Raw genomic sequence first — 21,896 nt, 5'->3', positions numbered from 1 at the left:
ACAGGCCTAGCCCATTTTTTCTGCCGAATCCCCCCATTAATCCATGCCCATAAGTGTCCATGATAAGCAAACTACAACACTCAATTTCAAAATGACAAGGTATACCTTTAGATTCGGGAGGCCCACCTTCAAACATACGATCTTGGCAGATGGGCGAGGGGCGGCGGGGCCACATGGCTGGCTTAGGTGGCAAAGAAAAGGCAGACTGAGGACCATCTTGGAGAAATTTTTTCTCCTAGGGATATTACCCACAAAATGGTGGGTAACAGTCTAAAGGTCTTGGAATTCGTCAATTGAAAAATCTATAAGAAGAGAAGAGATTTGCAGGTTTTCCTCTCAAGTGGAGAGCTTTTGGCCCTGGCGTGGAGCCTATATTATGTGTTCTTGTTCTTCTTGTTTTGGTAGTTGTTTGATGATACACAAACATAATAATAAGTAAAGAAGCTAAATAAGTAAGAAAAGTAAAAAGACATCACAAGCGGTTATCAATAAAAGAGAAATCACTCTAATCATTGCCGCATGTGATATTTGCGCTTAGCAATATTGCTAAGGGAAATATCAATCTTGCCCAATTTTGTCTAATTTCATGTTTGCACTTAGGAGATGTGGGTTTAGAGGTCCCACATGAATTTTGGGATTATGTGGGAGCCCAAACATTAGGAAGAAAGGGAAATATTGCGGCTCTAGTGGAGCTTGGGGGCCACCCCATGGAGAATTATGACCCACTTGTGGAGTACACTCTCATTAGAGCGAAGTTGGTGGGGGAAGTCGAGTTGGTCCCACATGGGAATCGTGGAGGCTCTTTAATAAATAGAGCAAGAGGCACTCATTTTTGCCATTCATTCATGTATTCAAAAATCTCGTCTTTGACATAGCATGCTTGAGTTGAAGCCAAGTTTGCAAGTGTTGTTTAGTACACGAGTGTCTCCGAGTAGAGATCTCAACCTTTGCTTCGGGGCACTTCGAGTGTCAGCCCAAGGAGGGAGTTCCATCCAGTTCTGATTATTCCAACAGTGGGAGTGCGAGTTTGTGGGGAGGAGACACTAGCAGCAATGCAGGGACTACGCAGTGCTTGGAGGAGGCACACTTGGGAGTTGAGGAATGAAGGGATTTTGGGCTTGAAATTTGAGGAGTCCAGGAGAGCCCTTGCTTAGAGTTTGCAACTATTTTGGTGAATTTTCCATCACTTTGGAGGAGCAGCAAACACAAAATCTGTTGCAGGTTACAACTTCTACTTGTGGAGGAGGGGCCGAGCATTTGGGATCAATTTTGGAGCGTCAGAACGAGGACAAACCCTTTCTGGGTTTTTGACAAGCACCTCAAAAATAATTTGGCAGAATTTTTTGGGCAGATTTGACAGGTCAAATAGGGGTCCCAATACAAGCAACAACTAGTGGAAATTTGGGCCGAAATTTCAGAGCTCAACATTTCGCCAATTCCTTCATGGGTTTTTGTGGGTTATTGGGGGAGAGAGAAAGGTTAATTTCTCGGAATTTTCGAAGCACCGGAGGAGGCCCTAGCAATAGATCTTCACATCCAGCAGCGTATTTTTGGGCAATTTTGTGCAGAACCAAGAGATAGAGCAACAACATATTTGAGGGGGACTTCTTATTATTCATTTGGGCTTTAGCTAGCTTGCCTTGAGAAAGCCTAGGTGCACTCTTTCCAGCACCTAATTGTACCCTCTTCATATTATAATAAAATGGCTCAGCAACGCAGTTTTTGGTGTCAACTAGTGTTCTGATTGCATGTTTTTGTTTGTGTGAATTTTATGTCTATTGCATGTCTGTTATTTACTATAAATTTCCTTAGGGATATTACACACTAATAGATTTCTCAACAAATGCCACTTCAGGTGAAGAAGTGGATGCTACCATTTATTGGCAGCTAGTGGGTTCACTGATGTACCTTGTGAACACACAACCAAATATGTGCTATGCAGTCAACCAATTGAACCAAGCTATGGTTAGGCCAACCAAATTATATTGGAAGGCATCTAAGCATGTTTTACTTACCTCAGAGGCACTACCCAATTTGAACTATGGTATCGACAGACAGAGGGAGTGAAGTTGTGTGGCTTCACAGATGCAGATTGGATGGGGGATTCCATCAAACCGAAAGAGTACATCAGGTGGAATTTTCGGTGTCAAGTCCACAGTTGTTTCTTGGTACAACAAGATGCAAAGATATGTGGCACTAAGCTCAATAGAAGCATAATACATGGTTGCAAATCAAGCAGTATGTGAGGCGATCTGGATGAGAAAGATAATTGTGGGACTGTTTCGTCAGGTGATGGATCCAACAGTAATTAACTGTGATAATCAGAGTTTCATTAAGCTCTCTGAGAATCCTGTATTTCACGATCGATCCAAGCATATAGATATCTGGTATCACTATTTATGGGACTGTGCAGAGGCGAATAATGTTGTTACACTCCATTCTGATAGCGAAACAAGATGCTGACATTTTGAAAAAGGTTTTGTGAAGAAGGAAGTTCGAGATCCACACATGCAAGATAGGGGTTGTTGATAATCCATTTCTTGCTAAGAGGGAGTGTTGAAACAATAAATTTTCAATTTGATTTTGCCTTGATTAAATTGAGAAAATTTGAATTTCCACATCAACAGACAACTTGGATGTAGTTAACTTGTGTGACATGGCTCTTTTCACCCAATTAGCTAAGTAAATTCGAGTTAGAGGAGTTAGAGTTCAGTTAAGCATGTGTGATTGCTAATTTGTAGCAACCAAGGTCAGTTATTTCAAGTTTTTTTCAATTAAATGAGTTCTAAATGTTGGAGGAACTAGTGGAGGTCAGTTATGTAGTGGGACTTTAGTCAAACTCAGTGATCATCTAGTTAACTAATCAATCAACCCAAAATAGCTAGTGCATGCAGAGAATTTGAGTTCCCTAGCTGTGGTCGAGATTCCAAGGGAGTGTAACATCAATTATAGACTAGTCATGAGTGTACAGGTGTTGCATTCGGTCCGATGATCAACCTTGGGAATTGCACAATCCATTTTGGAGGAATTCGTAAATAATAAGGGCCTAATTTCTCAAGAATTGCGCAAGGAAATAGGGGCTCAAGAAGAGGCAAAAGTTCACTAAGTCTGGGTTAGGTCTTCTCAGTGAGTAGAGAGATAGGTTATTCACTTGCAGGTTGTGCTCAATTGAGAAAAGCAATTGTAATACATCTCTATTCATCAGATTAATGCAAGCAGACATTGGGGTTTTTAGCAGATTTCTTTCCCTAGAAAAAATATTGTGTGCATGTGTGTTATTTGTCATTGCATGTTTGTGATTGATGTTCTCAATTGTGAATTGAATTCCGCAGATCATTAGAGTAGGTTTGTGTCTTGTGATTTTGATTAAAACTTCATGAGAATTTGCAAATCTCCACCCAAAATTTCTACATCGAACCCCTTGGATAAAATCGAAACACAAGATAAGGAAGACAAAGGGGAGGTCAAATTAGTGGAGCCCACAAGGTGGAGGTGAGCAGCGATTATAAATAAAAGAGGAAGGCCTCATTTTGCATCGTTTGACATTGTAATTTCAAAACATAGAGTTTGTTTGAGTTGTTTAGCCAAGTCAACCAATGTTGTTTACCACAAGGGATTTCCAAGTGGAAATGGTGACTCTCTTTTGGTAAACCAAGAGTGTCACCCTAGGAGAGAATTTTGAAGTTGATTGGAGGATCGAATCTCCAACATTTGTGAGCCATTTCATCACTTTCTTCAGTCAATGCGAGTTTTCTGGGGGATGCAAAGGTAGAATTCCGTGGAGCTTGGAGAGCAAGTCCCCGTAGGAGTTTCACCCAGAGAAATTGTAGAAATCCTCCTTAGAGAAAGATGGCTTTCTTGGGTGATTTTCAAGGTTGGAGATCACTGCTTTTGAGGGGGACAAATTTATCATATACAGGGCTTGTGTAGAGGTTTTTCTGGGAATTATTCAGGGCAGGAGTTGGAGTAGAATTTGGAGCAACAGTGGGGCAGGAACTTCTCACATATTTTCGAAAGTATTTTGATGAGTATTTGCTAGCCATTTGAGGGAGGATTTGGAGCAGAATTGCAGTAGTGTTTCTAGGTTAGATGTAGGGCCAACAGTTGGGGATTTCACACTAAACTTGGGCATTTTCGGGTAGGCGGAACTAGCCCAAAATATTTATGGGTTTGGTCTATAGGGTTCTGAGGAGCGCATTGTTGAAGTTTCTAAGTTTACTTAGTTAGAAACCCTCCATGCACTTTATCTGATTTATTCCTACCTACTTGTTATTTTACTTAACAAGTTATTTACGATGTAAATACTGAAAATAAACACTAGTGCATGCTCAACATATTCTAGATCAACAATTAAAGGAAACAGAAACAATCACACCATATGACACCATTATTTTTGGACCAATGTCCCCAGAAAAACCCAATGTGGGAAAACCGGTGCAGCTATCTGAGGGTTTTCTTATTAAGCAATATCATAGTACAATCTGGGTGTCGAAAATGGCCTACCCAATAAAGAATTTCCTTGGCAGTAATACCTCTCTGTTTCTAACAAATCTCCTTGCTGAAACCACGGATAATCCTTCCGGCATATCCTCAGCACCAATCTGCCCCAGAAACCCCAGTGTCAACCTCTCTCTAGACTGCATCAACCCCTCTCTACCCAGCGCTGGCCCTGCGTCAGCCCTTTGGCCCTCTGCGTCAGCCCTTTGGCCCTCTGGCCCTCTGGCCCTTTGGCCCTCTGCGTCAGCAACGTTGGCCTCTCTGAGGCTCTGCGCAGCTCACGACTGCCTTTGTGTGGCCCTGCATGAGCCCTGGCTATCTCTGCGTCACTCTCCCCGGCTATTGCACTACTCTCCCTGCACTATCTTTACCTCTCTATCTCTCTGTACTCAATTCCCCTCAGCTACAACTGCCGATCACTTATTCTATCTCTCTTAGCAAACCCCACTCTAGAGAATAGAATGACTGATCACTCTGGTGTATTCTCCAAGTGACCTTCAAGCCTTCTCTTATACTTTTCTTGTTGACATATCAACAACCGAGATTAAGTCCTTAATCAACGGCTAAGATTAGTTCTGGCTTGATCCATGTCTTTTGGACCATTCTAACATAGTTTTATATTAATCCACATTAATATTTTAATTTCCCTAAGTTTAGACTTAGGGACTCCATTAAAAATATTAATTATTTTAATATTTCTCAAGATGTTTAGAATCTGCCCAAACCTCTCCACCAAATTTCGTGGCTAGAGCACATACGATGCTACCCCAAATCAACACGCGTTTCTAATTTTGCAAAAATTTTGGGGCAGATTTGAGGGCCCAAATCACAGTTTGCCAACAGAAGCAACAACAATTATTTTCTAGGTAGAGCATACAACAAATGAGCCAGTTTCAGTGGGGAGTTTCTCTCTTGTTCACCTGGGTTTTGCATGCTTGTTGTAGCAAGCCCAGGTGCACTCATTCTACTTCATTTTGTACAAGGATCGACATGCAATTTATAATAAAATGGCCCAGAATTATTGTTCCTACTCAATGGTGTTTTGATTTTATTTGCATGTGTTGAGTTTCAACTTGTATGTTAAACTTATCTGTTGTAGCTTAGTTCATGTTTTTTATATTCATTGTATTTATCTAGCTAGAATATTAGAATCTCCAAGGTGCAATGTTTCATCTCATATGAGTTGTAAGATGTCTCCATAAGGGTGGATAGTCATCCAAAGATCTATTTCTCTCCAAGAAAAGTAGAACAATTTCAATAAAGAGTGGAAGAAAACATCATCGATGCCATACAAAGGATCATGTCTATGTGAGCTTCATCATCAAGGGGGGCTCCAAAAGCATGACCACCCAATGTATGTACAAGAATCAATGCAACATAAAAAAATGAGTCATGTCCAATGTAAAAGCCATCAGGGATATCACATTATGTATTTTCTTGAAACCTCACATTATCTTATAACTTCATGCAACTTGCCAAGTTTAGGTATGGGAGGATCATTATCAAACCCTATTAGGTGTGTTAGTATGCAAGAAAAGGGATTCAAAAAAATAGCTGAGATAGAAAACTATCCTCAAGAATATGTTCCAATGTTGTGTTGGCCCTCCAAAACTGATTTGAAATTTCGTTGCTATGCTCTCCTATGAATTCTAGATGAATTCACCAAGGGGAGATGGGTACTCACCCAATCTCACTAAATCACTCGAGGGTTTCGTCCTGGGGCTACAAATGAAGTAGAGAACCGGGTTCTCAAACCTCTCATACAAGAAGAAAGATCAAATCCAAGATGTCCCCCCAATGGCCTCCTCCTCCTCTTTCATAAAGCGAATGGACCCCTCTAGAACCTCCTATTTTATTATTATTTTAGTCATTGAACACATTTCCCTCTTTTTATTTCAATTAAAATATTTTTTTAATGTGGGAAAATTTTCAATTGGCCACCATGCCTCCTCAGGTCACTAAAAATCGCTTCTAACCATCCCATCCTGTAGATATTTGCGTTTTGGTTCCAATGAGCTATTACACTAAGGGGTTCCATCAACTATGCCACTCAGAATGCCACTTTAAGCGTAATTAATTTAGTCCCAATAATAACCCTATTTCTCAAAAGTTGCCAGAATGCAACGGAATGAAAGACAATCTGTGTAGACGATGGAATATGCCAAGTGAATGCCATCGGATCTCATTGAAACTCCTCAAAACCCCATGAAACATCTCCAAAATCCCTTGGGCCTGTTGATGAAGTAAGCCTACACCTGTGACCTATCTGCCTACAACCCTGAAAGTCCATCCACAAGGAGCACCAGAAAAAAGAACATCACAGGATACCCTCGTTTTGTAGATTCCAGCACTTTACAAAGCTTAAATTTTCTATCTGGGACACAAATTAAAACAATTTGGGTTGAAAACACCTTTATCTACCAAAATGGCAAAATACTCTCCAGCCCCTTTTATCACACTTCCAACCATGCCTATAAGGGTCGATTTGAAGAACCTATATAATCCAATTATTTGATCACAACATTAGAAAAAATATGAAATTATTTAAATAAAAAAGGAAAAATAAAAACCTTTTCTTTCATTCCTCAGTGCTTTCAAATCCGCATTTGTTTTCCACCTTCAGATGTCACCACCCTGTTTGCATTTTCTTTCGACAACATTCTCAATGCCTCAGCCTTCAAATTTTTCACCAGTATTTTTGTCTTCTTTGTTTCAACAGTTTTTATAGAACCCAACACTTGCCTTCATGTCCTTCGCATTTCTTACAGCTGCTACAACGTTTTCAACGGATCTTATTGCATTCTTCCGCTTACAATTTCATTGTAGGCCATGATTCTCAATGTCTTAACACTTCACATAGTAATTAATCCAATGGGATGAATCGATTGTTGGTACAACACTCCACAACTGTTCACGTTTTGCTATTCCATTCATGACATTCTTGTACAAATGTGACAGTCATGAATAAAGAGTCTTGAAGAAATTTAGGGTTCTTGCACATATACAAAAGAAGTGTGAAGGTGGAGAGAAATGATAAAGATTGAATCTCATCATTAATGCTGAAGAAAAAAACTCTCTCACGCACAACATAATCATCATATATAATATAATTATAACACCCCTGGGAGGTCACAGTGGTTTAACCACCTATATTCCAATCTAAACACTTAATGCTACGCAGGTCATATATCATTAACATAAAGTAACTATTATTCAAAAATTTATGATTCCAAAATTTATTATTCTTGGAGTGTTAATACTCCAAATCTTTGATGCCTCATGTTAGTTTCTCTTCTCATGAACCAGTCTCCAAGAACAATGAAATTTTTTCTAGTGTCCCTCTAACTGTTTGCATAATCACAGACATGGAATGTGGCCTCCAGTGGCTATAAACTACCCCTCTATTCTTGTGTAAACTTCCAATATATTAAATCTTGCAAAATTAGGCAACACTGATAAAATCTCAAACTTTGACAGAATAAAGGCTAAATAAACATTATTTACCGAATTAAGCCCTGTACTTCACCCACAACACTCATTTCAACCTCCATCAATTTGAAAATATTCTCTCATACCATGTTCTTATGAAGAATTGAACATGACATTGGATCTCACTATATGCAAAGGAATGATAGCGAATTTTATCATGTGAATTAAGAATAAGAGAAGTCACAAATTACATGTATGTGGTATTTTCCATTTTACTCTTGACCTTTCACTTCATCTAATTTTTCATTATCTATAAACTAGACATTTCTATGTAACTAATTTGTCCTCATTTTCTTTTCTCCTTATATGGACAATTTACACTTTATATTCACCATTACAACTGGCATCCTAGTTCTAACGTGCTACAAACATATGGAAATGGTTAAATGTCAATGCATGCTAAAGATATTTTGCTAATAAAATACTTAGTTGATACCTCCGCAGTGGTCCAAGCACGAGGTCCAGCAAAAGTCAAAAATTTCTTGTCTGTCTTTTCAGTACGAATTGCTGTTAATGTCATTCTAGCTATATCCTGTCATAGCAGAGTAATATTCTTAGAGCAAATACCAACAGAAAACCCATGTAAAAGTCCACCGACTTGGTCAAATAACCTGGAAGAAAAGGATGACCAGCTATTATCAACAAAAAATGTCACCTGGGTATCCATGTAAGCTATACGTGTTGGTGCATCAGTTCCCCACACAGCCTTCTCTTCCAATATTGGTACTGCATATTGCCCAATTAAACCCTGAACAAGTGAAAATTTTGGCCAATCAGAAAAAGGCACATGTACATATTTAAATAAAAACCTAATTTAGATAATGGTATGTCACGTACTTCAGCGATGCCTTCTATAACATCCTGATGTTTGGCTCATTATTTTTAGTTTTGACTGATAAGGAGATTGTGTTCTCGACCCATCATCCCTTTGTTGCTTTCTTTTGTTGATGATTTGTTATGAATGAATTTTACGTGATTGCCTGGATTGCCGTGAGAATTGATATTCCTTGTTTTTATTGTTTCGTATTGATATTCTTGATAATGACTATGCGACAATGGTATTCTTTGATAATGGTTTAGTGTGGTTAGTCGTTGTCATGATATTGTTGGATATCACTTGTTGAATAACATGTATGTGAGTGTATCTCCTTATGCTGCTCTTGATTTATGTTGATAATGTTGCAACTTGCATATGCATTGATATTAATGGAAAAATGATGAAACACACTCAAGGGAAAGAGCTCATCTCTCAGTGAGAATGACCACCTCGTCCTAAAGCTTAGGAAGCATTGGAGAAGGGGAAGGACTCGAAAAATGACCACTAAAGTTAACTTAGTTAAAAGGGAGAAGGGAAAAGAGATGTAAATACTTTTATCTTATTCTTGACACTTATAATTTCACTCCTAAGCCTAATTTCACACTTGCATGAGAAGGGGGGGAATCCATGAGCCAAATCTGGGAAATGATGTTACATTTGGAAGGACTACAAAAGAATTGCCTGCCTTAGAGAGGATTGTATGGCCTAAGAGGTGTTGGAATATGTAACTAGGTTCGGTCTTCATAATGACATATGTAATCATGATTTTATGTAATTGATGTTAAAAAAGAAAAATGAAATTATTTCTATGCTTGAGTCATGGGTTTCATGCTCAAGGAATTTTATTTTATATAGATCAAGCTCCCATTGTGAGCTATTAGGATTGGTCATTAAGTCATAAAGTCAATTGAGTCTTTGTCATGTATGAGAGACCCTTCTTGGGCATGTTACATATTTATTTGAGTCATTGTAAGAGTCAAAAGACCCTCCAAGACCAAGTCCAAGTGCTACAAGCAAGTCGGCCTTCAAATGAAGCAATAAGCCTACACCAAGATGACATGTCGGCCTAGGATCAAGTCAAGTCGGCCTACAAGCATGGGGAGAAGCCTATATATAGGGTACTCGACCTCATTCAAGGGAGATCATCACACACACAACAAGTTCAATAAGAAGGACGAAGAAGAAGCCTCACATCCAAGCAAAGAAGAGAAGATCAAGGTCGAAGGAAGAGGGAAGCAATTACAGATCTGTTTCTGGGTTACTTTCTGTTCACTGCGAGGAGATTAGGGTTTGTATCTGTTGTAAGCCCGAATTACAGTCATCACAAGAGGGTCGAATCAAGGCAAGAAAAGGACCTATATTGAAGGTCGAATTCACAAGGAATATAGCCCTAAGTCAAGCGAAGAAGGAGGGCTTAAGTAGCCCTAATTCGGTCACACGTGGGAAATTGTAGTCACTTTCAGGGAGCCAAAAATTGCAAAGAAAGAGACTGAAAACTTCAGACTGAGTTGCAGGATCGAGGGTGAGGAAAGAAGGAAAAGTTGCAGCATCTTCAAACAAGGGTTGACTTGGTCTTGGAGGGGTTGTTAGTCAAGGGCCTTGGTCTTGGAATTCATCAATTGAAGATTCTATAAGAAGATGAAATCAGTGGCTTTTCCTCTCAAGATTAGAGAGGTTTTGGCCCTGGCTAATTGTAAATGGCCCTTCCTAAATTATTCTGGAACAGGAATAATTCCCACAATTTTGGAGGCTATGGGACCCACTCAAATTTTGATAAAAGACTTGGGAGTTAAAAGGAGAATCATATTTTTTTGTTAGTGGAGTGTGGGGGCCACCCACACAATGAAAACACACTTCACCTTAGCCTTTGGTTCGAAATGCTTAGGAGGGAATTCGAATTGCTTAGTGGAGGGGCCCACGTGGGAAGGAAGACCCACGGAATTATAAAAGGAGGGAGCTCAACTTCATTTGCATCTTTTGGCATATCAAACTTAACTTAGTGGCTCGAGCTGCTTAGCCAGGTCACTTGTTGTTCAAAACGAGTTCTCCAAGCGGTGAACTCACCCTTCTTCTAGGGACTTCGAGTGCCACCCTAGAGAGGTTCTTTCACACCAATCCGAAGGAGACTTACAGTGAATTTTTCTGCATTTGCATTCAGATTTGCCAGTCAGTGAGTATTTCTGGAGGATGCAAGAGAGCCTCTTGAGGGAGTCATTTCAGTGCTCTTTTAGGGAGAAATTGCCAAAGGAAATTAGGATAAGGGAGCTCAAGTATTTTGCAGGCCTTTTGGGAGTTTAGGAGTTGGAGGAGACAACTATTTCCTGGAGTGAGTTTGCTGCTCCTGGGCCTGTGCAGAAGGGTGTCATTGGGCACATGTGTGAGTGAGGAGTTTGCTCATTGTCGCTGGAACTTGCCGGGAGAAATAAGGATAATATTTGTGGAATGGATTGCAGCCTTTTTGGGGTCTTTTTGGGGAGGTTTGCTGGTGCATTGACAGACAACGTATTTCAGCAGCTAGTTGAGAGTGTAGGGCCTTTGGGGGTCAATTTTCGGAAGTCAGGATTAAGCCAAACCATTTCTAGGTTTTGGTGGGTTTTGCTTGGAGGTAATTTTGCAGAAATTTCTGAGCACAGAGGAGGGGATTCCAGCTATTTCTTTCCAGCAGAAAATGTAGAATTGTTGGGGCAGCGCAGAGCAATACTTGGGCAATTGACAGCAGCATCCGGGCTTCATATTTATCCACCTGGGATTTTCTCTACTTGCCTTTGAGGCAAGCACAGGTGCATTACTTCCATACATTCGTACTCTTGCTCCAGTTTTTAATAAAATGACTTAGTTGCTTCTACATTTCTGGTTTTTCATGGGTACATGCTAAAGTTTGAAATTCTCAGCAGTGTAAATTTGATGTTTTCTTTGCATAACATTGTTTTTCCTAATTAGGAACATTACATTGGTATCAGAGCCCAGATCTTGGCTCAGCCGTGGGAGATTTTCCTATGAGTGAGGAGGACAGGCAGAATATCACCTACAAGAGATAGAGGTACTGGAGCCAAGAGACGGAGTTAGAGATTACACCAAACATTGAGGAGCATGGGAAGGCAGTGGTAGTAGAGGATATGGTGGAGCCTAGGAGTAAGGAGGATATGGACTTCAACAGCCTCTTGAAGCCCCTCAATGATTTAGCAAAGGGGCAGAAGGAGATGCTGAATTAGATCAAACAACAGAATCGGGATCAAAGCATCCATCGAGATTTTCTATTTGGGGAGACTTTTGGGGCCTCTGAATAGTATGACCACCCTTCACCAAATACTCACCCACCAGCCTCAGGTGGGCCAACTAGGACTACGCTGCCATCTTTCTTGCCATCAACACCTAGTGAGATGGGTGGATCGGAGCCCATGGGGGAGTATTTTAGGGAGTGGCAATCCATGGGGAAGGAATTCAAGGCAGCCCTATCTTTTAGAGACCATTGCCAGCTCAAGCAAAATGAGAAGGGCAGAAATTATGGAGGTCAAGGCACACAGAACTTTGAATTGCAGCGTACTATTGGGAGGATGTACTTCCCTACATATGATGACACGACCAAGTGCACAGTGCGTGCCTGGGTGGAGAAGATGGAAACTTATTTCTAGCTCAACAGGATGACGGAGGTGGAAGCCATTAAAATGGCTACGCTACACTTGAAGGGGGAGGCACACGACTGGTGATTTCATGGCTTGTCTATTCTGGGGCATGCGAACATGACTTCCTATGAGGATTTCACTAGGAGAGTGATGGAGCGCTTTGATCAAAGGGATTTGGAGGCTCAATTCAAGGGGCTGACCCAACTCAGACAAACAGGTCATCTAGAGCAATACATATCAGAGTTTTTGAGAGTCTCATTTATGGTGCCGGATTTATCAGACGCTAGGAGGGTGTACACATTTATTGAGGGATTCCTCGAGCCACAACGTGGACTGGTGAAGTCACGCAGACCCTCTACGCTGCAGGAGGCCGTGACATGTGCTAGAGACTTGCAAGGGGCCATTCGCAAGACCCGGGCACCCATTCCTACATGCATTCCTATTGTAGCGACTACAACCACCCTCCAAAATTTTGCCTTAGCCTATTTTGGAGCCTCCCTACCAACCTTACACAGTAGCTTGCCTCGCTTCGTCAAGTCCTCAAGCTTCAATGTCTTTCTTGCTCAAATGTAGCTTGTCGATCACAGTTTGATCTTTTCCCTTCACAAGTTGCTCACCCGGACTTGGTCCAGTTGCAGGCTGAGCAGCTTCCCCTTAAAAATTGCGCATTTTTGGAGGGAAACCAGCCTTCCCTCCAGAAATTGCGCAATCCTCTCTGACAGCCTACTGGGCTCCAGGATTGCGCAATCCTGTCGCCAACCCTCCCAGCAGGATTTGCGCAAATTTTCCCAGCAACAGGCTGTTCAGCCTAGGATTTGTGCAAATTTGGGCAGCAGTCAGCTACTCTGCCCATAAATTGCGCAAATCTCCTAGGCAGCCAACCCAACTCCCAGCTAGAAATGCTCATTTTTCTCCAGTAGTCAAGCAGTCTCTTGCATGTGCACCTCAGTTGACCGGTTCCCTCCGGGACTAAGCAAAACAGACTTGCATGCATGGGTTGTTTCTCCCAAAACAGCATGCAAAGGCATCCCTTGTTTCAAGGATCTAAGTTTAGTAGTTAGAGGTTACATGCAAGGAGCAATTCAGAAACCTCCCACCAAGTGTTGCTTCCCCTAGATTTGTCCCATGTGCATCACAACCTCGATGTTATCAAAACTCATCAACCAGACGCTACAGAGCTCATTCCTCACATCAACCTTGTAGCTCTAACATCCCACATCACATCTAGGAGCAGTCAGCACATTTAGCTCAGCTGTTTTGTGATAAGTCCGCTTCCCATGCCTTGTGTTGCATTTCTATCGCTTTTTGGGTTTTCGCTTGTATGAGTATTGTTTGCTTGGTTTATTTAAGCGCTTGCTGTCGTTTACATGTATACTAGCTTGTTTTAGCTATGTTTCAGTTTTTGTTGCTATCTCACTATTGTCGCATGCATGAAACTTTTTGCACGGACGTTCGCCCAATTGGCAAACTGCCTCACCCAACCGGCGAACTGCCTCACCCACATGCATGTTGATCTGTTTGCCGAATCTTTCGTTCATGTTTTTCATGCACTGTCAATCACTTCTGCTATCACTTAGTGTCGCCATGCATTCATTGACTTGCTTTCAGTTGCCCGTCGGCGAGTCGAGCCAACCTTGGCCCGGGCTCTGCCTTCACCTAGGCTGCATTGCGCAATCTGGGAAAGCAAGGCTCACTTCCTCTCCAGATTTGCGCATTCCTGCGCAACACTGGACTCTAGGACTATTTTAAGCATTTCTAGAGGACAGTGGCTGCTTGGCCCAAGAAATTGCGCAAATATGTCCCTGGGCCAACAGTCCTTCCCAACTAGAATTGCGCATTGCGCAATCCCAGCAGTCAGCAGCCAGACTAGACTATGCATTGCACAGTTCCAGTAGTCAGTCAGTCTCCCAGCAGCCCAGACTATGCCTTGTGCAGTCTTAGCAGTCGGTCTCCCGACCTCTCGGCCAAAATTGCGCAACCTTCATGATCATTCACCCACGTATGTTGCAAGTCAGTTCTCATGTTCATTTTGGTTTTCGAATAAAAGATTGCTTGCTATGAGTGTTGCCATGTCCAGGTATCACAGGTGTTCATCTGCCTCTCAGCGGTACAGGTACAATGTTTTCGAGGAGAGTAGAGACGAAGACACCATTCAGAGCACGCATGGAGATGCAGTCGATCAAGTGTCCATGGACTTGCCTACCCACGAAGACATCAAGTTGTTCGTAGACAAGGACATCAAGATATGATAGCAGCAGCATCACAACAAGCAACATCATGAACAACAGCTGAAGACAGCATACCAAATGCAACGAATGCAAGAGGAGGGTTGTTGACAACATAGAGGTGGAACAAGGTTGCAAGCTCAAGCAGGTCCATTGATGATGAAAGCAACTTTGGAGACTCTGGCTATGAAGTGACGACACGACATGAAGATCGCACGAAGGTAGAAGATGGAACAAAGGAGGAGTTGGATGTGCTGAAGCAGCAACTCAGGAAAAACATGAAGCTACACGGACAAACAAATGAGTTGCAGCAGGAACAAGAACAGCAGTGGGCGTGACATGCACTCACAAATGAAACTGCACCAGTACAAGTTAAGGATCCATCCCAGCAGTTGACACAGAGCAGACATGGTGCGCAGTGTTGTTGATCGCTTGCAAGGGATTTAGTAGCATGCATGTCGTTGAGCGCACGCATGCAATCCAACCCATTCAACACACTCACCAAGTCGAAGACAAGAAGCAAGTCTAACTGGGGCTGAACATGTATTTCGGCAAGTTGATGTGCATGACCACCAGCACACACTTAAAGATCAGCACAAACACTATGCATCAGTGTGTTGCCAGTTCAACCGTACCTAAGAAGACCATGCGCATGTTAGCAGACGAGGTGGATGAAGGGGCCGAACCAATGCACCGGTTGCAACGGAGGCAACAATTCGCTTCAACAAGATGTCACCATGAGGTGCATGCACACCATCACAGACGACCAAGCTTGGCATCAGCTCACCACCTTCACCATCACAAGCGTGTCAAAGATTTGGTCTCATCACAGTAGACCGAGTGTCAGTGCCATGTTGTCTCACATGAGTACATATGCATTGTAATGTTGAGTCATGTCAAGTGTAAGTCAAGTGTCAATTGGTTGGATGTAACAGTCATAGAGTAGGTGAAGAGTCATGAGGGTAGTTGAAGTACTGTTGAACTACCACAAAAGGAAATGTCAAGGGTCACCCCACCCTTTGCTATAAATAGTCCCTCATAATTCATTGTATAGGCTTTTTGGTCAGCCAAGCTTCTACTAAGACTATCTTGAAGAAAGCTTGGACAATATTGTAACGCAACTTGACTTCTCCACTGCACGGAGCTAGTACATCTCTTTGGAGGAGCAGGCAGATGTGACTGTAACGTTCCATTGTTGGGGCTAGCAGGTTTACTTGGTGTATTGTATGATTGTGACTTCCACTTCTTTATATAATAAGAGCCAACACATTTTCATGCATATGTTGTTATTGTAGTTGGATTGCTCCTGTTGCCTTAATGATATATCTTGTTTAACTTACATACTTGTGTATGAACTGATTTGTATGCAATTATATGAATCTTGTTGTTAATGTGTTGCATATGTTGTTAATGTTGTTACCGTTCGTGTCGACTGCTCTACCGGACATCAGACAGACCTTTCACATGAAACTTGTTATAACAACCGTCACACTCGTCTCAGACTAATCCGTGAGTGTTGTTCGTGTTATCTTACCTTGTATGTTGTGACTGCCACATCCGAATGGACTGCTCCGATAGAAGTTGTGCATGTCCTTTGTGTTCTGTGTTCCTAGCTGAGTTGGGACTGATCCCTTTCAACCTAGAACTCACCTTCACCTTCCTCTCCCTTCGAAGTGTTGGAACCTCTCATACACCTTCCTTGACTCGCTGCATCAATCACACCCTTGCTACTGACATAGTTATCTTACTTGCCTCTTTGCAACATTACGGTTAAGACATTACCTTACGACCCACTGTTGGGACTCCTACACTAAACGGTCTGAGGTCTAATTGGGACTTCTTACCGAGGAGATCCCCTTGACATGTTGGCAGGTCCAACACCGTCAACAACTCCCTACCATCAGAAGGGAAGAGATACTAGACCACCAACACAAAGAGCAGCCCAGGGACGTGGGTAGCTAGATAAGGAGACTAGGAGGGACCTCAGGAGGAGGAAACTATGCTTTACTTGTCGGGAGCCATGGGTGCACGACGGGCAAAGCCCATTATATTGAGGTATTTTCGGATAGTGATCAAGAGGATGATGTGGAGCTGGAGTATGGTGGGTAAGACAGTGCGGGTCTGACAGAGGGGACCACCACCACCACCACCACATGGAGGAGCCTCTTTCGCACCATTTGGGAGAGTCCTTGCTTCCTTGTGTGGGGCCCCCAAATTTCTGACGATGAGGATCAAAGGCACAATGTAGGGGAATTGTGTCTCGGTCCTAGTGGACAATGGGGCTACCCACAACTTCATTGATGCTCAGATGGTTCAGAGGAGGGACATCACCACAAAAGTTTTTGAAGGGTTTTTTCTTGTGGTGCCAGGGAACAGAACAAAACAGTGCACTCATATGTTCCCTCTTTGACAGTGACGATGGGGAACTACTTGATGATAAATCATTTCTTCATAGTGGATGTAGTAGATACCAATGTGGTGATGGGTGTCCAATGGTTGTATTCCCTTGGTCGAGTCACCACTCACTGGAGGAAACTCGAGATGGAGTTTATCGGGCCGGATGGTAAGCTAGTAGTTCTTTGGGGCATGCATTTATATCTTCCACAAACAGTCTCAGCCCACAAGATGGAGGCCGATTTGAGGCATGGGGACATCGCATGGGCAGTAGAGCTGAGGTTTTCAAAGGCTGGGGGACAGACCAAGCCACCACATCTAGACATACAGACTATACTGGATAGATTCCGGTAGTTTTTGAAGACATATCACCAGGGCAGCCACCAAACAGGGGGTTTGAGTGAAAGTGTTGCGGGCGGATAATGCATCTACTACATCATTGTTTTTTCCCTTGACAGACTCAATATCAAAGTCATAGGCCTGCACCTTCCTGACACACTCTGTTGCCTATCACTGAGGCCCAGCTGCCCCATCAAATGGCGAAGACTATTGTGATTAGTCTTCACCCAAAACCTATTGCCCACCAAATATTGTCAGAATTTGGCCAACATCTCCTTGTCATAAATAGAATATGACCTCTCACACAAAAGGAGCTTCTGGCTCTCAAAAGCGATGGGGTGTCCCTCCTGAGATAAAACTGCGCCAACCCCCTCACTTGATGCATCGCACTCCAAGGTGAACCACTGAGTGAAATCTAGGAGTGCCAAAACTAAGAAACTGTTGATTTGGGGTAGCATCGGATGGGCTCTAGCCACGAACATTGGTGGAGAGGCTAAAGCACATGAGATCTCCAATACCCAGAAATGGTTTGGGGAGATTCTAAACAGTTTGGGAGATATTAAAATAATTAATATTTTTAATGAAGTCCCTAAGTCTAAACTTACGGAAAATAAAATATTAATGTGAATTAATATAATACTGTGTTAGAAGGGTCCAAAAGTCATGGATCAAGCCAGAGTTAATCTTAGTCATTGATTAGGGACTTAATCTCGACCGTCAATTTGCCAACAAGAAAAGTATAAGAGGAGGCTTAAGGGTCACTTGGAGGATACACTAAGGGAGACCAATCAGTTCAATTTCTGGAGCAGGGTTAGCTGAGAAATTCGAACTAGTGGTTTGGTGAGCAGTCAGGAGGCAGAAAATACGGAACAGAGAGAAGGGATCAACCACTGAAGACCAACGCTGAGGCAAGAGGGGTAGACGCAGGGCATTTCAGGCAGACGCAAAGGTAGCAGGAGACTACACAGTCACTAGACGGCTTGCATGGGTGACGCAGAGAGGCCCAGGGCTAACATAGTCAAGCAGGCGCTGATGCAGAGTGTCTGGCAGCCATGCAGAGGTCAGCTAAGCTAACGCTAGGACTAGAAGTGCTGGAGAATTTTTCTCTGTGTGGGTAAGCCAGTGTGGCACCTTGTTGTACTGAAGAATTGTTGAATAATAAAATCCTCCCTTGCTACACTGGTTTTCCCACATTGGGTTTTTCCGGGGACTATTGTCTAAAATATATGTGTCAATGTGTTGATTCTTGTACATGTGTTTGTTTCTGTATTACGGTGTGATATCTGCAGCAGAATTTATTTTAATGTTTTTGAAGGAATTTCATAAATAACTTATTGAAGAATAAGTAGGAAAAGTAAATCAGATGTTGTAGTGATTGAAATTTTCACATGGTATCAGAGCGAGTAATCAGAGACAGGAAGGGAAAATCAGTTATGGGTCGAGACCACGACGCAGAGGCATCCACATCAGGGGACTCGCACATATTTTCAGAAGATTGCACAAGAGAAAGAGACTTCGATTTCTCTATGTTGGCTTCCAGGTTGGAAGAAGAAGTGGCTTGTAAGACTAGTTCTGCATCATCAAAAGTGTGGTATATAGAGAGTGGAGCCTTGTGGCATATGACGGGAATCAGGGAATGTTTCTCAGAATATCAAGAAGAGAAGATGAACTTTCAGATCACCATGGGGAACAAGGGAAAGTGTACTCCAGTTGGGAAGGGTACCATAGTTTTTCAAACAGAATCAAGAGAACGGTTCCGTGCTACAAATGTGCTGCATGTACCAGGATTGGAGATGAACTTACTTTCTGTGTCGCAACTTCAAGGAAAGGGCTATGACGTCTACTTCATCAAGGAGAAGGTATATGTCAAACACCTAAGCTGGAAAAAGAAAGTGCAGATCGGGATCAAAAGTAACAGGTTGTATAGATTACAACTAGAATCACCAATGGTACTAATAGGCGTCATGGAGACAAGGACTTGAATGGACTATGGCATAGAAGAATGGGTCATTTGCACCATGGAGCTCTGAGAATTCTCAAGAGCATTGTAAAAGAGTTTTGAATCTGAGTACGGAATGAGATGATGTATGCCGAGGATGTGCTCTAGGAAATTATGCCAAGGCAGCATTTCCTAGGAACAAACACAGGGCCAAGAGTGTACTAGGATTGATACACTCAAATATCTGCAGACCTATGTGCGTCAAAGCTCTCAGTGGTGCCAAGTATTTCCTTACCTTCATTAATGACCACTCAAGGAAAACTTGGATTTATTTTCTAAAAACCAAGGACGAGGTTTTTTGTCGATTCAAAGAGTTCAAGGCTCTGGTGGAGAATCTGACTGGGAAGAAAATAAAAGTTTTCTGCTCAGATAATGGTGGAGAGTATGTCAATAAAGACAAAATTGATTTTTGCGCTAAGGAGGGCATCCAAAGAGAATGAATAGCTCCCTACAATCTAGAGCAGAATGGAGTAGCAGAAAGAAAGAACAAGACTATAGTAGAAGCAGCTAAGGCCATGATGTATGATCAGGATATGCCAAAATTCCTGTGGGCGGAAGCATGCAACACAGCAGTCTATGTTCAGAACAGGACTCCTCATCGGGCATTGGGCAAGATTACTCCAGAGAAAGTTTTAATAGGGAAGACACCTGAAGTCAGTCTTTTCCAGATATTTGGGAGTTTAGCATATTGCTGCATACCATAGGAAAAGAGGAAGAAGCTGGATCAAACTGCGAAAAAGGGATATCTGGTGGGATATAGTGAGAACACTAAGGCATACAGAATCTACCTTCCAGGGAGCAGGAAGGTAGTAGTTCGACAAGATGTAAAGTTCATGGAGGACAGGGCTTTCAGAAAATCTCGTGAGATGCCTTCTGAGGAGCAGTCAAAAGAGGAGTTGCTGGTTAAGCCTCTTCAACCATCGGAAGTAAAAAATTCTTCCTCAGGTCAGGAAGATTCTCAGGATGAGGAGGAGGAGCTAACAGAAGCACCTGCTGGGAGAGGAAGAACTAGCAAGGAACTTTGTCAGATTCTGCAAGATGCAAAGGACTTCATCGGTGCACCAAGAAACAATAAGAGGAAGCGAAAACAACCAAATAGATAACAGACATTAGTAGCTCAAGATGGGGAGCCTGCCAGTTTCAAGGAGGCAGCTCAACATCAGGTTTGGCTAGACACGATGGTAGAGGAGTACAAATCCATAATGGTGAATGATGTTTGGGAGGTAGTGCCAAGGCCTCAAGAAAGATCGGTGGTAGGTTCGAGATGGATCTACAAGATCAAATACACTGCAGACGACAGTGTTGAGAAATACAAGGCCAAGTTTGTGGCTAAGGGGTATGCTCAAAAGGAAGGAATTGACTACGAGGAGACCTTCGCCCTAGTAGCCAGGTATACGTCTATTAGGACCATGATATCTCTTGCAGCTCAGATGGGATGGGAGATTCATCAGATGGATGTCAAAACGACTTTTCTGAACGGGGTAATAGAAGAAGAGGTATACATTGAACAACCAGAGGGCTTTGAGACACATGAGAAGAAGTCTCATGTATGCAAGTTGAAGAAAGCCTTGTATGGGTTGAAACAGGCACCTAGAGCATGGTATGGTTGAATCGATGGCTACTTGCAGAAGATGGGATTTGTCAAGAGTGACGCAGATCCAAATCTCTACTATCTGGTTGTAGAGAATGAGCCGCTAATCTTAGTATTGTATGTAGATGATCTCTTTTTGACAGGATCATCCAGGCTCATCGGGGACTGCAAGAAGAATCTAGCCATAGAATTCGATATGAAGGATTTGGGATGAATGCATTATTTCCTATGGTTGGAAGTTTGGCAACAAAAGGGAGAGATCTTCCTTGGGCAAGGGAGATATGCTACCGAAATCCTGAAGAGATTCGGGATGGAGGACTATAGACCCATGGCTACTCCTATGATCACCAACCAGAAAAAGATTGATGCATCAGAAGCAGTGTTGTTAAAAGCGCGATTTAATCGCGCTTTTTTCAAAAACGCGCGTGTTTTTGCCTTTGCCGAATAAAACCCGCGTTTTATAGGAAAAAAGCGCCAGTTTTTTTTATAGCGCTTTTTTCCGAAAAAAACGCGCTTTTTTCAAAAAAGCGCGCTTTTTTCGAAAAAAGCGCGCTTTAAATCGAAAAAAGCGCCGAGGGCGCGGGCAGCGGGGTTATAAGTTATGAAAATCGATTTTTAATTTGTCATTTCTGACTGTCGCCGCGCGGAGGAGGAGGAGAAGCCTTGAGGAGAAGAGCTGAAGGGTTTGGGTCCACTTTGGGAGCGAATCCAAGTGTTTTTAGGAGAAATCCAAGACAAGATCACCAATTTGTCCATAAAAACGGTATGTAAATTAATTTTTTTTTGTTTTCCTTGTTTAAAAACTTTGTTTTTCATTGTTTTTGGTTGGGAAACGTCATATGGGCACCATTTTCCTTTTGTTTTCATTGTTTTTAAAGAATTTTTTGTAATTTGTCATTGATTTGGGATAGGTAACTTCGTA

General features: G+C 42.3%; 1 protein-coding gene across 2 annotated transcripts in view; it reads right to left on the bottom strand.

Moving 5' to 3' along the window:
- HCF244 (NAD(P)-binding Rossmann-fold superfamily protein) overlaps positions 1 to 21,896 on the bottom strand; it is a 468,107-nt gene that overhangs the window by 99,596 nt on the left and 346,615 nt on the right. For both annotated transcript variants that reach the window (XM_089394834.1, XM_089394835.1), the window contains 2 exons: positions 8,642 to 8,734; positions 8,423 to 8,518 (listed from right to left, as the gene is read on the bottom strand). In XM_089394834.1, coding sequence (XP_089250960.1) covers positions 8,423 to 8,518; positions 8,642 to 8,734 — 189 coding nt within the window. The remainder of the gene's footprint in view (positions 1 to 8,422; positions 8,519 to 8,641; positions 8,735 to 21,896) is intronic.

This window comes from Pinus tabuliformis, chromosome 1_2 (genome assembly GCF_031772625.1).
Source record: "Pinus tabuliformis cultivar Carrire ecotype Pingquan chromosome 1_2, CPIR1, whole genome shotgun sequence".
Lineage (NCBI taxonomy): Eukaryota > Viridiplantae > Streptophyta > Pinopsida > Pinales > Pinaceae > Pinus > Pinus tabuliformis.
The sequence above is the reverse complement of the archived record's forward strand: the minus strand, read 5'-3'. Positions and strand labels throughout refer to the sequence as shown.